The following is a 13,883-nucleotide window of genomic DNA, read 5'->3' as shown; positions in this document are numbered from 1 at the left end:
AAATCCATCAACAGAACTGCTCCAAGCTATTTACAAGACTCGATCATCTGCTACACCCCAACCAGACCCCTTCGCTTGTCTACTTCTGCTCGCTTGGTGGTCTCGCGCACGAAAGGTAAAGCGCAGAGGTTCTCGGTTCTGGCTCCGTTGTGGTGGAATGACCTCCCCCTCTCACTCAGAACTGCTGAATCTCTGTCTACATTTAAGAAGGGTCTGAAAACTCGCCTCTTCCGGACTCACTTCACCCAAGATCTCTCCAGCTCACGTATGGTGTAAACGTTCACGCACCGTTACTTCATGGTCATCCCCAGATATAGCCTTTATTCAGCCGCTACTCCTGTATTGTACGTAAATGTTTGTGTACCTTTTAATTTAAAAAAAATAATAAAATTTGTAGGAAGGTGATTAGGATTCATCCGTTCTGAGTTTTGTACACTTACTCGAGCGATGAACATCGGTGCATAAACTAGTGGAAACACACTAGGTTTACTTAATCACACATGCACAAATTGTATTTTCTATAAGATGTACGTCTGGTGAAAAGCGTCTGCTAAATGAATAAATGTAAATGTAATATAAATGTGCTTCAACAACTGCCTTTTCAGTCTGCCATGTCATCCTGATACACTACAGGTGCAGCATTCCTATATCAGATTCAACAGGAGAATCAAAAAGTGGGACAGGGAAAGAAGGGTGAGTTTCACTGCAGTGGAGGACCGCTTGGGGAGGATGTATGAAAAAGCATTTCACTTTAAATGGTAAAACTTCACAAAGCCACAAAGAAGGGAAAAAGATTCACTACAAACATTTTCCAGCATCCAGTCAAGTAATAGAACCAAACCTCTGTTTATTTGCTGGGTAGTTTCTGGACAACAAGAACAATAATAATAATAACAGTAACATTTTTAAAAATATGCTGAGATTGGTGGCAGAAAATGTACTCCGATCCCACACCTTCCTCCCTCCACGGCTTAAGTTCTTATGCTACCTGAGCACGTTTTTCCGCTCCCCCATGGCAGAAAGCAGAACTGCAAACCATTTTCACTCTGCAACAAGAGAAAATTTTGCATTATTTTCATTCATGCAGCTGAAGCTTTTCTCCAAAGCAACTCCCACTGTCGGTCTACCAAGTTACTTACCATTTATACAGCTGGCTGATTTTACTGAAGCAAATTAGGGTAAGCAGCTTTCTCAAGGGTACCATAGCCAGAGACACAATTTGAACCTGCAGCCGTTGGGTCCAAAGGCACCACCACTAACCACTGTGCTACCAGCTGTACCCTACTTTAGAAAATAGATGAAGAAAATACAATTAAAAATAAACTTGGACTTATTTGCACCTTTGAAAATTCATAACAGTGGATACTCATAACATGAGGTACAAGTGCATCCTGGAAACATCATGGTTTTAGAGAGCCAAACCCATGAGGAGCATCTGCTTTCATTGATTGGAGCCTACATGTAAAAGTGAGTTTGGAGTTTCTATGAAGAGGAAATAAATAAATTTAAAAAAAAAAAAAAAAAAAAAAGGATCAGCTCTCCAGTCCCAGTTGTATTTGTAAACTGAGGAGCCGGTATGTCCTCAATTCTTGCATCGTCTCATATTCCATAATGAGTAGCACACATCTGAATTCACACAATGATGATATCGTTTGTGATTAGCTGTTACTTTCTGCAATAAAAAAATGCTTTGAAGCATACATACCGTAACCACACAAAACATAGGCGTCTGAGGACATTTATCCGACATGACCACACTTTAATTCAAACAGCTGAGCTGAATTTTAAAGCAATTCATTTCCTTTTTTATTTCCTGGATTAGGAGAAACAAATGAGAACAAAGATCAGAGCGGCCCACGAGTACATAGCTGGGCGACAAGCAGTTTCCTCTCCGATGGCAAGAATTTCAGAGTCCCACCCGAAGGACACTGGGAACAGATCGAGGTGTACGACCGTCACACGCCGTCCTTAAGCGGGTGCCGAAATCAGAGCCGCGGTGGTCCGGTGCCTATCCGGGAAGAGCTCCAGTTATACTGGCAGTTTGCAGACCTGCCAAGGAGACAAAAGCGCAGTGTCCTCTAGAGGTCAACCACATTTCTGCACCACCTTGTTCCACAATTCAGAGGGAAATTCAGTCATGTCTCTCTGCTGCATAACAGCATCCCAGCTGTCAGAGAAAACATTGACAACTCTGGAATATCAGGAGCTTTGGAATTAATTAATCCCACATCTATTTATTTTCCATATATGTCTAAATCATTAACCCCAGCACCACTTTTTCCAAACCCTCCTTGACATTGGGCCAGGAATATTAAGACCAAAATTTTCATGAATAATGTGATGTTCTGTACTTCTGCAGAGATGTGGTTACTATTTGAATGTTGCACTACGCTCACATTTATTCATTTAGGAATTTTCTGGTTGGGAATGAGCCAGCAGCTTTCTTTGCCATTCCTTGCACTTTGAATCACTGGCAGAACTCGGGGTATCGTGCATCAATTTTCCCCATTAAACATGGAAACAAACTGTGGGGTGCCAGAGAAAAACCAGCACCGCCGACAGCACACAGGACAGCGTGAATCGCAAAACGACACGAGCGTCATCCGAACGCTGTCGGCAACAAATAACCACAAACAAGTTAACATTTTTCCTTCTCCACATACTCACACTTTGTTGATTCAGTACAATGGACATGAGACATTGCACTTTTTTTTTTTTTTTTTATTATGGAGCCACAACAAAATAATGTACGCGATATCCATCATAATTTAAACATATAAAGGTAGGTAACACACAGCATGTTACATTTAAAAATATACATTATGGGTTGTTCCCAAAAATCTGTTAATATTTAATCACTCCAACAATCAACATGTCATGGCTAACAGTTATGTGCGTTCAGAAGTCTTTAAAGTCGAATGCAATGCAAAAATTAATGTTTCTTCATCTGAAACACCTGAGTTAATGTAGTTTATCTGGTGACAAAATTATTTTTGAAATTAATTTGTTTACATTTCCTTATATTTGATGAACGTCACCCTGTTTGACCAAAAACTCTTTGGCAGTTTCATTTACTCTTGTTATAGTCATCATCATAATAGGCAAAGCTTAACAATTCAATTTCTGGCTGACATAAAAAAAGCAAACAAATTTAGTGGGAGAAATCTATACTTTGTGCTTGAATTTTGTTCCTGGCTAAATGGTTTTGTCAGCTTTTAACTGAGGAACATTTAATGAATAAAGAGGCATATTACAGTAAACTATGGTTACAGTGCACAGTACGAGGGAGGCAGGGGTATGGAAACAGCTTCCCTACTTCCAAACATCATTCACGTGCCCCCTACGGACACATTTTACACGGCATCTACTTCCATATGCAGCATCCAGTACTAATTTATATAATGCAGATCAGAAAATACTGTTTCTACATCTTCCACCTTGTTCTGAAAGTTATTTCTGGAGAAACTGCTACATGAAAGCAAAAAAATAAACTGAAATTCACATTTTCAAATCAGCAGGTTGGAATTGGCAACTTTAGGTGTTATTCCAAAGAGCGACTGTCAAATCATCCATCAAGTATGACTGATATAGAAGCCGACAATGCCTAGGAACAGCACAACGAAAAGAAACCAAAATAAATTTATGGGGGGGGGGGGGAAATCTGCATACATAGCATTTAAACAAATTTTGAAAGAACCTCTGCATACAACTGAGGAATCAGCTATTTATTTATTCGTAGGGTACATTTATATGGGCACATCTGCTGCCGTTTCTGCGCAATGAGACTAAACGAGAGGCTTATTAAATCGACTTTGACAGCTCACGACAAACAGGAGTGTGAATGTCTAAATGTAAATTTGCAGACTGCAGCAAAGGGCATTACAGTGATGATATAGTAAGAAACAGAAAAACAATCACAAAATACAACATTGAGATGAATTTAAATACTTTTACAGGGACTCTGCAAAGTGACAGAAAAAGAAAAACGCCAACGCCGGCACCGGCACCCTTATAGGTCATTCAAGACTAAGACTGCACAGATACTGTAAACACACCGCACCCCTACAGGTAGTCCTCAACTTACGATATTCACGACTTACAACCGTCCCATTGGTTTTATTAACGGGGACTGCTGCATCTGCCGTACGGTAACGTTAACCGGTTACGCTGCCACAAGACAAGTATTTCTTACCGTTTAGGTGCCGTTTGTTTGCAAGTATTTAGGTATGATTCTCTTAGTTACTTTTATTTAAAACTGCTTGCAAACAAAAAAAGCAAGTGTTCTGACAATGGCAAAAAAGCGAAAGTGAAAGTAAAAAGAAAACTTCAAAATAAAAGCGAAAATCTGTCCATTCATTTATCCATTACACAACGTAATATTTTGTGCATGCTAATTGCTTATACATCCTTAGAGTTCATATGGTACAGTATCAAGGAACTTCAACTAATGAAGTTCCCTTACAACTGAGTCATTGGAACAGCACTCTGTTGTAAGTCAAGGACTACCTGTAATAAATGGCACCGCATCTTATAAACCTTCTTATTCCCCATTTATTTTTCAGTTACGCAATCGCACTTAACACTGTCAAACTGCATCATATTCATTGTCTGTTTATTGGCGCTTTATTTAATGTCCTTGAATTTATTGCCTGGTGTGTAGTTACAGCTTTTGCAGTCTCGAACAGACACACAAGGAAGAATTTCATTGTGCAATGTACACCTGTAATAAATACACATAACAATGAACTTGACAAACCTTTTTCAAACTGCTGTTGGTATTTCTCTCACTAAATCTTACCGTATGCTTACATTGCTGCTTGATTTTTTTTTTTTTTTAATCCTGGGAAATATATCCTAAAAACTAGGACATAATTTACTAATTAAAAGCCATATAAATATATAATCCATAATACTTTTGATAATCATTAAGTTTATACATTGTGTAAACTCTGCATTTTCAAATTGAGGGGAGAAACTAATTTTACCTGTAAACAAGAGGCCACTTCTTTCCTGTGTCAGTGCTTTGAAATCAGCAAAAATGACAGCGGGCAGCAGTTCTGACCACACTTTTGTCTACCAAGTGATCCAACTAAAGCGCTTTGCAGCTGATTTGGAGTAACAATCCACCTCACTCTCAAACTGCTTATACATGTGAGATCACATCATCACGAGGTGGACAGAAAGGAGGAGTTGAAAGTTTGGTTAATGTGTTCCAAGCATAAGACTCGGGTTTCAACATGATGAATGTAAGACTCAAAAATCTCCAGTGTTACATTTCTGCCTAGCAAGTATCAACACATAACCATCCTATAAGTCCTAACAAGAGGAAGTTCCTGTGATCTAGAAGTCATTTTCATAACTTGCCAGATAATGGCAGCTTTCGATAACATAAGTTCAAAGGTCACCATTCCCTCTGCAGTCAATAGCAGCTAAGTGGCCAGATTCACATTCCTGATCAGGACACAACGACCTCATGGCAACAACGGCAATCATCAGTGCAAATCAAACTCTTACATCTGCGCAGCACCAGCCTCAGTTGAGAAGACTTTTCCGTTGGTGACTTGAGAGGACTCCTCGACTCCTATGACCGAACATCCTGGGAGCGTGGCGTGAGAAGATACAGAAGGGCAGTTTTAACTTACACGGCATAAGACCGGAGTGGCAGACGTAGGGTAGGCTGGCTGGGGAAGGCGGCACTCAAGGGTGGCTAGAGAGAGTTGGCTAGCCCTGGCAATTTGGGAACAGTTTTGGGGGTGTCTGGTGTATCAGCCTCAGAGCCACTGGAGTCGTCCTCCTCATCATCAGTCTGCTCCGCGCTGTGGTATAGCATGAGTGCCTGGGTCTTGTGCGTGATGGTAATGGTGCAAGGACCTTGAGCCCAGGGCTCCCCATCCACCTGCATGGGCATCCGGGAGCTCTTCAGCACCAGCTGAGGGCACAGAAACAGGGCTCACCACCAGCCACATACACTCCCCACATCAAATTCCCAAGAAGACCGAGGGCAGAGATCAAGCAGTGAACACCAGATGCTGATTTTGAGACAGACACAAGGTTCCTGGCACAGCACCACTACAGGTACCGCACAAGTAGGTGTGTCTCTACCCTGCTGCCGAGTGCCTCCCCTTCTCATCTCTCTCCATTGCCATTCTAATAGTCCACATCAAGTTCAACACACTGATGGTCAAAGGATTTGCACCTTGATACCTGCAGGGTATCCACCAAACCTGCAAGAGCTCTGTGCTTTTCTTCCTTTGGCCACTTGATGGTACTACTCATGATAGATCCACAGCTGAAAGTCTGTAGGTTCTTTGTTCTGGCCCCAAAATGGCAATGAGCTCCCTCTCACCCTCAGAGCAGCTGAATCCTTTCAACATTCAAAAGGATTTCAAAATGCACCTCTTTCAGTCCTATTCCTTTCCAAGTTCCTATCAGCTTTGTAAAGCAGCCCACCACCTTTACCTACACAGGACATGTATTACTTCTACAGGTTGCTACTGAAGTGTGTGCTACAGGAATATGGTGTGGAAATGGATGGAAAATACGCTGTGCTTTAATAATTACATTTCCAGCCCAGAAACCTGTTTGCTGTGGAATGACCACTTTGCAAAACAACTACCAGATGCATAAAAGGTAAATACAGTAGGTGAATCAGTCATCAAGCTGCCTTTTACAGGATTAAATATCAGACAATCTTAACCGGGTGAAGAAAGAAAGGAGGCGCTAATGGTGGATGTGAGAGATGTGAACTAACCCGCACAGTGTGGGCTTGGCCCAGTCGCACCGGGTTGGCCAGTTTCACCTGGATCTGGGCACAGTGGAAGGACCCATAGACCCCTACCACCTCCAGGAGCCCATCATCCAGTCTGGAAGAGACATGCAATCATTCAGCACGCACCGGTCACCAGGAGAGAAGCCACCCAGACCACTCCAATGTACAAGTCTTCTGAAGGAGTCAGAATTCAGAAACAGCAACTTTTAAGATGTTCCATCACAAAACATGCTATAGCTACAGAACAGCAAGTAGCATACTAGTTACAGGCATCACCTTTTCACTTGAAGCACCCAGGTTAAAACCCCACTCATGCTCTATTTCCTTTGAACTGATTTTATATATAAATTTTTTTTAAAAAAATTACTTGAATCTGGAAACAGACAGAACATTTACTCACCGAGTTGGCGGACACGGTTCATCGCCCATGCCCTCCCAGAGTCGACAGCCCCCTCCCCAGTAGCCAATGTTACATACGATAATCCCCTCCAGGCTGGGCAGGTTCACCCGCTCACCATCCAGCTCAAGCTGCACAGAAACACATGAGAGCTTCCATGAAATCCCACACAGCGGTGGGACTTGCCAAAGCTCTACCAGAGTCTCGGTCTAAGCCACGCTTCAGCCTCACCGTGACTTTATACTGCTCAGCCAGATAAGACACTGCTTGTTCAGTGGGCCGTACAGTATTAAACCATCACTGCCCGAGGATTATCAGAGGTCTTACCTTCAGACCAATGTGAAATCGCCAAAAAGAGTGCAGCAGGTTTTTTTAAGAATGGGCATAGTTGGGAATTGTACCTCAATCCTCTTATCCAGGTCTTTGCATTCTTGCACTAAGCAATCTTTGGTACCATACAGGAAATACACAGCCTGGGGGGGAGAGAGACAGAAAAAAAAAAAAAAAAGCATTATGAAGAAACAATATATAAAAGAGGGCAAAAAAAAAAAAAGGTATCGCAAACATCCGGGGGGGTGGGGTACAAACATACTTTGGCCTTTTTCTATCAACGCAGCAATGATGCTATTAAAGTCCCAACAAAAACCCTTTATTTGCTCTCATATTTGTTTTGAGTCACTGACTGGTTTTTGGTTTTTATATAACATGTCTTGAAATGGCAAATTTTAAAAATAGAAAAAAAACAAACAATGAGAAAACTTCATCTACCTTGTTGATAATACGGCTGGAGAAGAACGAGGGCGTTTTTTCACGATGGGCGTGAAAATTCAGTGCCATCAGAGCATCAGGTCCCACAGAAAAATAGTTATTCATTGAGAGAACCTGCAAAGTCAAGCATCCGGTTAGCATCGCCCACCATGTGGGGACACACAGTCGGATACTAGGAGATGGACGGACAGAGAGGATACATGCATGCATATACATGCAATACTCACTTTTGGTTTCCGAAAATAGTAGCCTTTCGAAGCAACTTGAACTTTCCACCTAAAAAAAATATTTAGGATCTGCTACAGTTTCAATACCCAAAGGCTTCATTTCAATGTAAGTCAAGCAGTCAAAAAAAGTAAGAAAAATTAGTTACCATAGCAACAATAACCGAGACAAGTTTTAAAAAAAAAAAAAAAAAAAAAAAAAAAATTCATTGAGAGAACCTGCAAAGTCAAGCATCCGGTATGTGTATATAATATATATGTATGTATTCCAGACTAAAAATGGACTTTGATTAAGCAAGTTTACTTAGGACAAGTGTGCTGCATTTTCAAATACCGGGGGTGTACCGTTCTTGCGCTCCCTGGAATGTGAATATTAACTGAACTGTTTCCATTAATCTTCAGCAGTTTGTTAAAAGTGCAAAAGTTGTGATACTCAGAGCAGGAAGTAACTGGGTGACAGCACAGAAGAGGCAGCATTCAGGTGTACATTCATAATGAGCCCTGGCTGTCACGTACCTGTCCATACTGACGACCTCAGCATCTAGAATGTTCCTCAACACCTGCTCCACAGGAATCTCTCCAGCATAGCCTGCCCCCCAGCCCAGCGAGTTGGACAAATCGTTCCCCGTGCCCAGAGGCAGGATGGTCACCCGTGGAATGAACACCTCCTGACCCTTGACAAGCACAATGACATAACAAATACGTAAGCTTTTTCCATTTGGAATAATTAAGCTTCTTGGACACTGGTCATCAACAGGACACAAACTCAAAAGATCCCAAAAAAAAAATTGGCCACGAAGGACAAACTGCTTCAATTCAAAAGCCTCTGTCCATAAACAAGGGAAGGTTTCCATTGCAAAGATCCATTTAGACCAGGCTTCCAAACACGGAGAATATTTCGGTCAGGGACAATGAGTCAAGTGGTAACTAAGGAAAACAGCCTGTCCACACTTATGTAGCCACCATTTATGTAACAGATCCTTCTAGAAAAGAGGGGAGAGTGACTTGCACCAGTGCATCTAAATGTGTGCTTTAGAAGTGTTTAATACTATAATTTAATTATTTAGTGGCTATGGTAACCAGGTCACTCGGGAAATCAAGTTCCAAGTTTCAGTCTGTGTAGCGTTTGAAAAGACAGGCGACGTATGGCAAGCAGCAAAGTTATAGAAAGTGGTTTGTGTGTTTCTGAGCTTATAGTCAAATATCGGTGTACTACGGGGGGGGGGGGGCACCATGGGTGGGACACTAAAGAGAACTGCACAACTGTAGGGCGAGCGCCAACCTTGAGCTTCATAGTGTCGATGGCGTCGAGCACCCAGCCGACCGTACCGTCGCCACCACACACGAGCACACGCACGCTTCCCGGTGGAAGCAAGGTGCAGAGCTGTAGGGCCCTGCCTGGAGGCATCTTGGTCAGGTCAAACACCTGCAGCGGGGGGGGCAGGAGCTGTTAACACTGTATACACAGTTACACTCCTTTCTATGGCAAGGTACGAAAGCCAGTCCCACCTGGAGACACTATGACACTTATTCCCCTGAATAAGAGGTCCTGGCTAGAGCAAGAGAAGCTGATGGATATTCACAGCAACCCATGAAACTGATCAATCATTGAGTTGTATGTTGCTTTGAATCAAAGCATCTGCTAAATGAATAAATGTAACTCCAAACTGGACACTGAAGCACGTGCTCAGATGGAAAATGTTTGATAAGGGACCGTGCCTGACATTGTTACAGTTCCCAGACAGGGTACAGTGATGCTGAGTGATGCTCCAAAGCTCAAACAAAGCCTGTGGCTTCAGACTTCCATCTGAAATTTACATGCAAAGCGAGTGTCAGATTTGCAAAATGTACCCATGCTGTCAGGTGCCCAGATGAATGCCACCTCCAAAAGAGAAGCCCCCTATGAGCATCACCTCTGTATCAGCTCACTACTGTAGCCCTATGGGAACTCAAAGTAACCCTCGGGACCTCCCTTTAGCTATACGTGTATGTAGAGGCAAGACGGCGCAAGCGCCGCCCTTCAGCAACACCACTGGTGGAGCAGCTCAGATCAGCCATCTGACCGGAGAAGAAGAAGTGCTCACCTGGACCGGGTTCAGGAGCATGCGGAACTCCCCCAGCAAAGCCTCTGCCATGTTGTTCCCACTGCGTGTGTTGGCCAGGACCAGCACTGGAGTCCATCCACTGCCACAGAGAGCTGCCAGCTGCCATCACGCAGAAAAATGTACAAACCATCAACTCCAACTCCATCTGACCGCAATAAAAGAACAGCCCTGGAGAGATTTATTTGTTCACCGATTCACATTCAGTTATTTGTGAGAACTCATTTACAAATCAAGATCACCCACGTAGGAATATGTATGCATTCCAGTCGCCCTTTAGCAGTACTTTTACCTCTTTTCACTTTATTGAAGGGTTTGTCTACCATCAGTTGCGCACTGATCATTTCAACATTTCTTGTGCCATCTTTGAGCCACTACCACTCCGTGTTGCCGCTACTGCCGTTTTGAGATCTTTTTGCTGCCCGTCCAAGAATTATGACATCATAACCTGTCACACGATCTCTGTACTAGACACGTCAGGGATTTTGTAATATATGTGCATGCTTCAGAAATGCGTCTTGTGTTGATCAGTAAACAATGATTTGGTAACTTGTGTGTGCTCATCATTTTTAACTGGTGCACAACTACTTTACCAACACCAGTTATCACAGAGCACATAAGGAACGCGGTAGCAATCGTTAAGTCATATCTTGTCTTGCAACAGTTGGCTGAAGAATCGACAGAGGAACCTCACAACTCAATGGCACACAACTGGGCATATTGATTTAACACAAACGGATCGCTCTGCTGCAACCACTTTTTTCCAGTCTGCATGACAGATTATAAAGACGGAGATCTTTGAGGATGCTACTCTTTCGGACATCACCACGTACGGAATCCTGATCCCCTGGCACCGGGAAGCGGCACTGAACCTGCAGCAGATCTGAGCTAGGCTCCATTCCAAGAGTGCACCCCCCCCCCCCAATCCCCACCTTGCAGTACTCGTCTGGGTGTCGCCGGCGCAGCTTGTTGATGTGGTGAAGGTAATGCGGCGGGATGATGAGGGTACGGAATTCACCCAGATCACACCGGCCCTCATCTTCCAGATTGGGCTTGCAGTCATCGTGCACCACTGTCTGACACCAGATACACCTAGAGAGGAGGGGCACATTTAATGATCAACTCAGCAAGATGGGAAACAGTGCAGGATGGGATCATTTAGCTAACGTTACCGTGTCTGAGGACCACACACGTCAATCAAGGATCCCTTAATGATCTGTGGTGGACACTCAGGCCAACCACAATCATTATGTGTGGGGAACAAAGCATAAGTCCTTTGCCTGAGGGAACGCAATGAAAAATCTAACGGCCTTCAGAAAAACGCCACGGAACCAGGTAACTGACATATTGTTGCATATACTAAGAGATTTCACTGTTCCAGAAGTGGTGTCAAAAAACATTTCTATCACTGTCCAGGGACTAGTAAATAAAGGACTGACAAATACCAATTACAAAATTCAGTACAGCTGTCCCATATGTTGGGTTTCTACAGTTCAGCAGAGCGCTGAAGGCACCTAACAAATTAACAGCGTGCAGTTTAGGGTGTCTTTTAATAAAGGATTAAATATTTTCATTGATCACCACAATATGAAGCATTCACCAAAATGCATTAAGCACATTCCTCTCATTCCAGTGAAAACTTTCACCTTAATACTTTAAATCTTACATCAGGCCAAACAGGGTGAACATACGCGCACATCGAGAACACGTACTTGATGCAACATTTACTGGTGACCAGATGTTCTTTATCCAAAGCGGTTTACACTTTACAAGTGCAATAGATACTCGAAAATAAAACAGCAGGGCCTTTTGGATCATCAAAAAAAATTATGGTCTGACTACCATGAGTCTGGCTGTTATACTAGTTGAGCTCAGGCTCACACAGATGCATAAACCGGTATGCAGGATGAAACTGAGATTAAATAGGTGATTGGATTCATTTTTCCTGCAGATGTGTACCTACCTTACAACCCAAACATCTTTACTGCTGTCAAGCTGGTGGTTTTGCTTTTTAATAGAAAGCATCAGACCAGCTGAGGCCTACCAGCCTAAACCAGATGATCACGATTACTTAAACAAAAGCTCTCAATTAAGTGTGGGAGGAGGAAACTGGAGAAGAAAGGGAGATGATTATCTGGAAAGCTCTCTTGTGCCAAGTCTGGCCTTTGCTGCGGTGACCGTGGGCCATCTGTTAAAGTGGGGTGGATAGTGTACTGGCTAGGGGGCTGTTCCACTGCGGTATGAGGCTGCTGGTTCGAATCCCCATGCTGCAGTGCCACGGATCTTCCCATGATGATGTGCAGAAATAAAGCCTATTATTAAAGGTTCATAAAGAATAACTGCATTGCTCGACTCATGGGGGGGAATGTTATTACACTGACTGAAGCAAAACATGATGAACAAGATGTGCACGTGATGCTCATTCTTTCACCTTAAGTCGCACAGCTTGGGCTGCGTTCCGCACTGCTGCTTGCACACGGCGCAGTAGCTGCAGAGCGGCACGTTGCCCCGCACCCAGTGGTGCGCGAGCGAGCCGTCGTCGCGCGCCGGGGCCACGACCTCCTTGCAAGGCAGCGCGCGGTCCGCGCGCCTCAGGCACCGCTCGTCCGCGCACACGCCGCAGCAGTCGCAGAAAGCGCCGCGCAGCACGTGCTGGCAGCACACGCAGCAGTAGGTGGGCTTGCTGAAGAGGTCCGTGTAGCGCCAGTCGTGCTTGCTCTTGCGGAACACCTCCTTCATGAGCACCGCGCGCTTGGAGCGCTGCACGCTGCACCAGAGCGTGAGCAGCACCGGTACCAGCACTGCCAGGAAGGTCCACGTGAGCAGATGCCACTCGTCGCGGGGCTCCGCCGCGCTCGACCGGTCACCGCCTTCTTCCACCTCCATCATCCCAGCGACGGCGCCGCCCGCGCTGCTGTCACGCAAGCGGAACGTTGGAGATGCGTCGCGCGCGGTTGTCCGCGCCTTTTTTAGCCTTTAGCGCTGTTGCTGGTGTTGCGCGCGGCGTTTCCGTGCCGCATGCCTGGGTTAGCTAGCGAGCTACAGGAAAAGCGCACATGCTCAAATGAGACCCCAACGGCAAGACCGGCAAACGGGCGGTGGATGAAGCGGGGAGATCGGCGAGCACGAGTCGATAGCAGCTTCCCCGAGATGAGTCGAGAAGCCTGGTGGCATTTTCCGCTCGGCTACTTATCTCCCGGAAAGTGTGACGTACTTGGAGTGTCTCGCGATGAAAACAGAAAAATAAAAGTCCAAGTTTTTTTTTAATAAAAAAAAAAAAAAACATGTGCGCGACGTCCGGAGAAATTACAACATACAGCAGACGAACAAGCAGAGAAGCTAATGGCTATTTCTCTAAGCGATGACATAAACACACGTTCACCATCCACACAGTTCACAGATAAGGGAACGAGACGACTGTGACGTAATCCTCAATCTGTCCAATGGACGGAATCGGAAATTGTGACGTAACCGCTTCCCGCTGCTCGCTGTGAGGCTTAATCCTTTGTAAGGTGATAAATCAAAGGCCAAGCGGGTCCGACTACGCGCGGCTTTCGCCGTCATTTCGCTGTCATTTATCCCAAAAATAAACACTGGCAATCTTAAAATAATAATCTGTTGGC

The 13,883-nt window shown here is 44.2% G+C and overlaps 1 protein-coding gene across 2 annotated transcripts; it reads right to left on the bottom strand.

Annotated features, from left to right (window-relative positions):
* Window positions 1–1,266: 1,266 nt before the first annotated feature.
* dgke (diacylglycerol kinase, epsilon) lies at window positions 1,267–13,851 on the bottom strand. 2 transcript variants are annotated; one of them, XR_003797177.1, is made up of 13 exons: window positions 12,692–13,851; window positions 11,193–11,352; window positions 10,243–10,362; window positions 9,441–9,584; window positions 8,675–8,832; window positions 8,162–8,210; window positions 7,935–8,048; window positions 7,568–7,639; window positions 7,170–7,297; window positions 6,752–6,863; window positions 5,643–5,929; window positions 1,706–2,049; window positions 1,267–1,284 (listed from the first exon to the last, which is right to left on the bottom strand). XR_003797177.1 is itself a non-coding variant. In XM_018762171.2 (11 exons), the coding sequence occupies exons 1-11, from the start codon at window positions 13,147–13,149 to the stop codon at window positions 5,708–5,710; spliced, it is 1,737 nt and encodes a 578-aa protein (XP_018617687.2). In that variant the 5' UTR covers window positions 13,150–13,851; the 3' UTR covers window positions 2,738–5,707. The 2 variants fall into 2 exon arrangements, 1 of the variants encoding a protein (XP_018617687.2); XM_018762171.2 differs by lacking the exons at window positions 1,267–1,284; window positions 1,706–2,049 and having other exon boundaries at window positions 2,738–5,929.
* Window positions 13,852–13,883: the final 32 nt, after the last annotated feature.

This window comes from Scleropages formosus, chromosome 20 (genome assembly GCF_900964775.1).
Source record: "Scleropages formosus chromosome 20, fSclFor1.1, whole genome shotgun sequence".
NCBI classification, from domain to species: Eukaryota; Metazoa; Chordata; class Actinopteri; order Osteoglossiformes; family Osteoglossidae; genus Scleropages; species Scleropages formosus.
This window is presented reverse-complemented; position numbering and strand designations above follow the sequence as displayed.

Bases quoted from the DNA above. Each gene is read 5' to 3' on its own strand.
- dgke (XM_018762171.2), bottom strand. From the start codon at position 13,149: ATGATGGAGGTGGAAGAAGGCGGTGACCGGTCGAGCGCGGCGGAGCCC. The intron at 8,833-9,440 runs GTTGGCGCTCGC...GTGCTTGTCAAG, and splicing joins TCGACACTATGAAGCTCAAG to GGTCAGGAGGTGTTCATTCC. The intron at 7,640-7,934 runs GTAGATGAAGTT...TCTCCCCCCCAG, and splicing joins CCAGCCGTATTATCAACAAG to GCTGTGTATTTCCTGTATGG.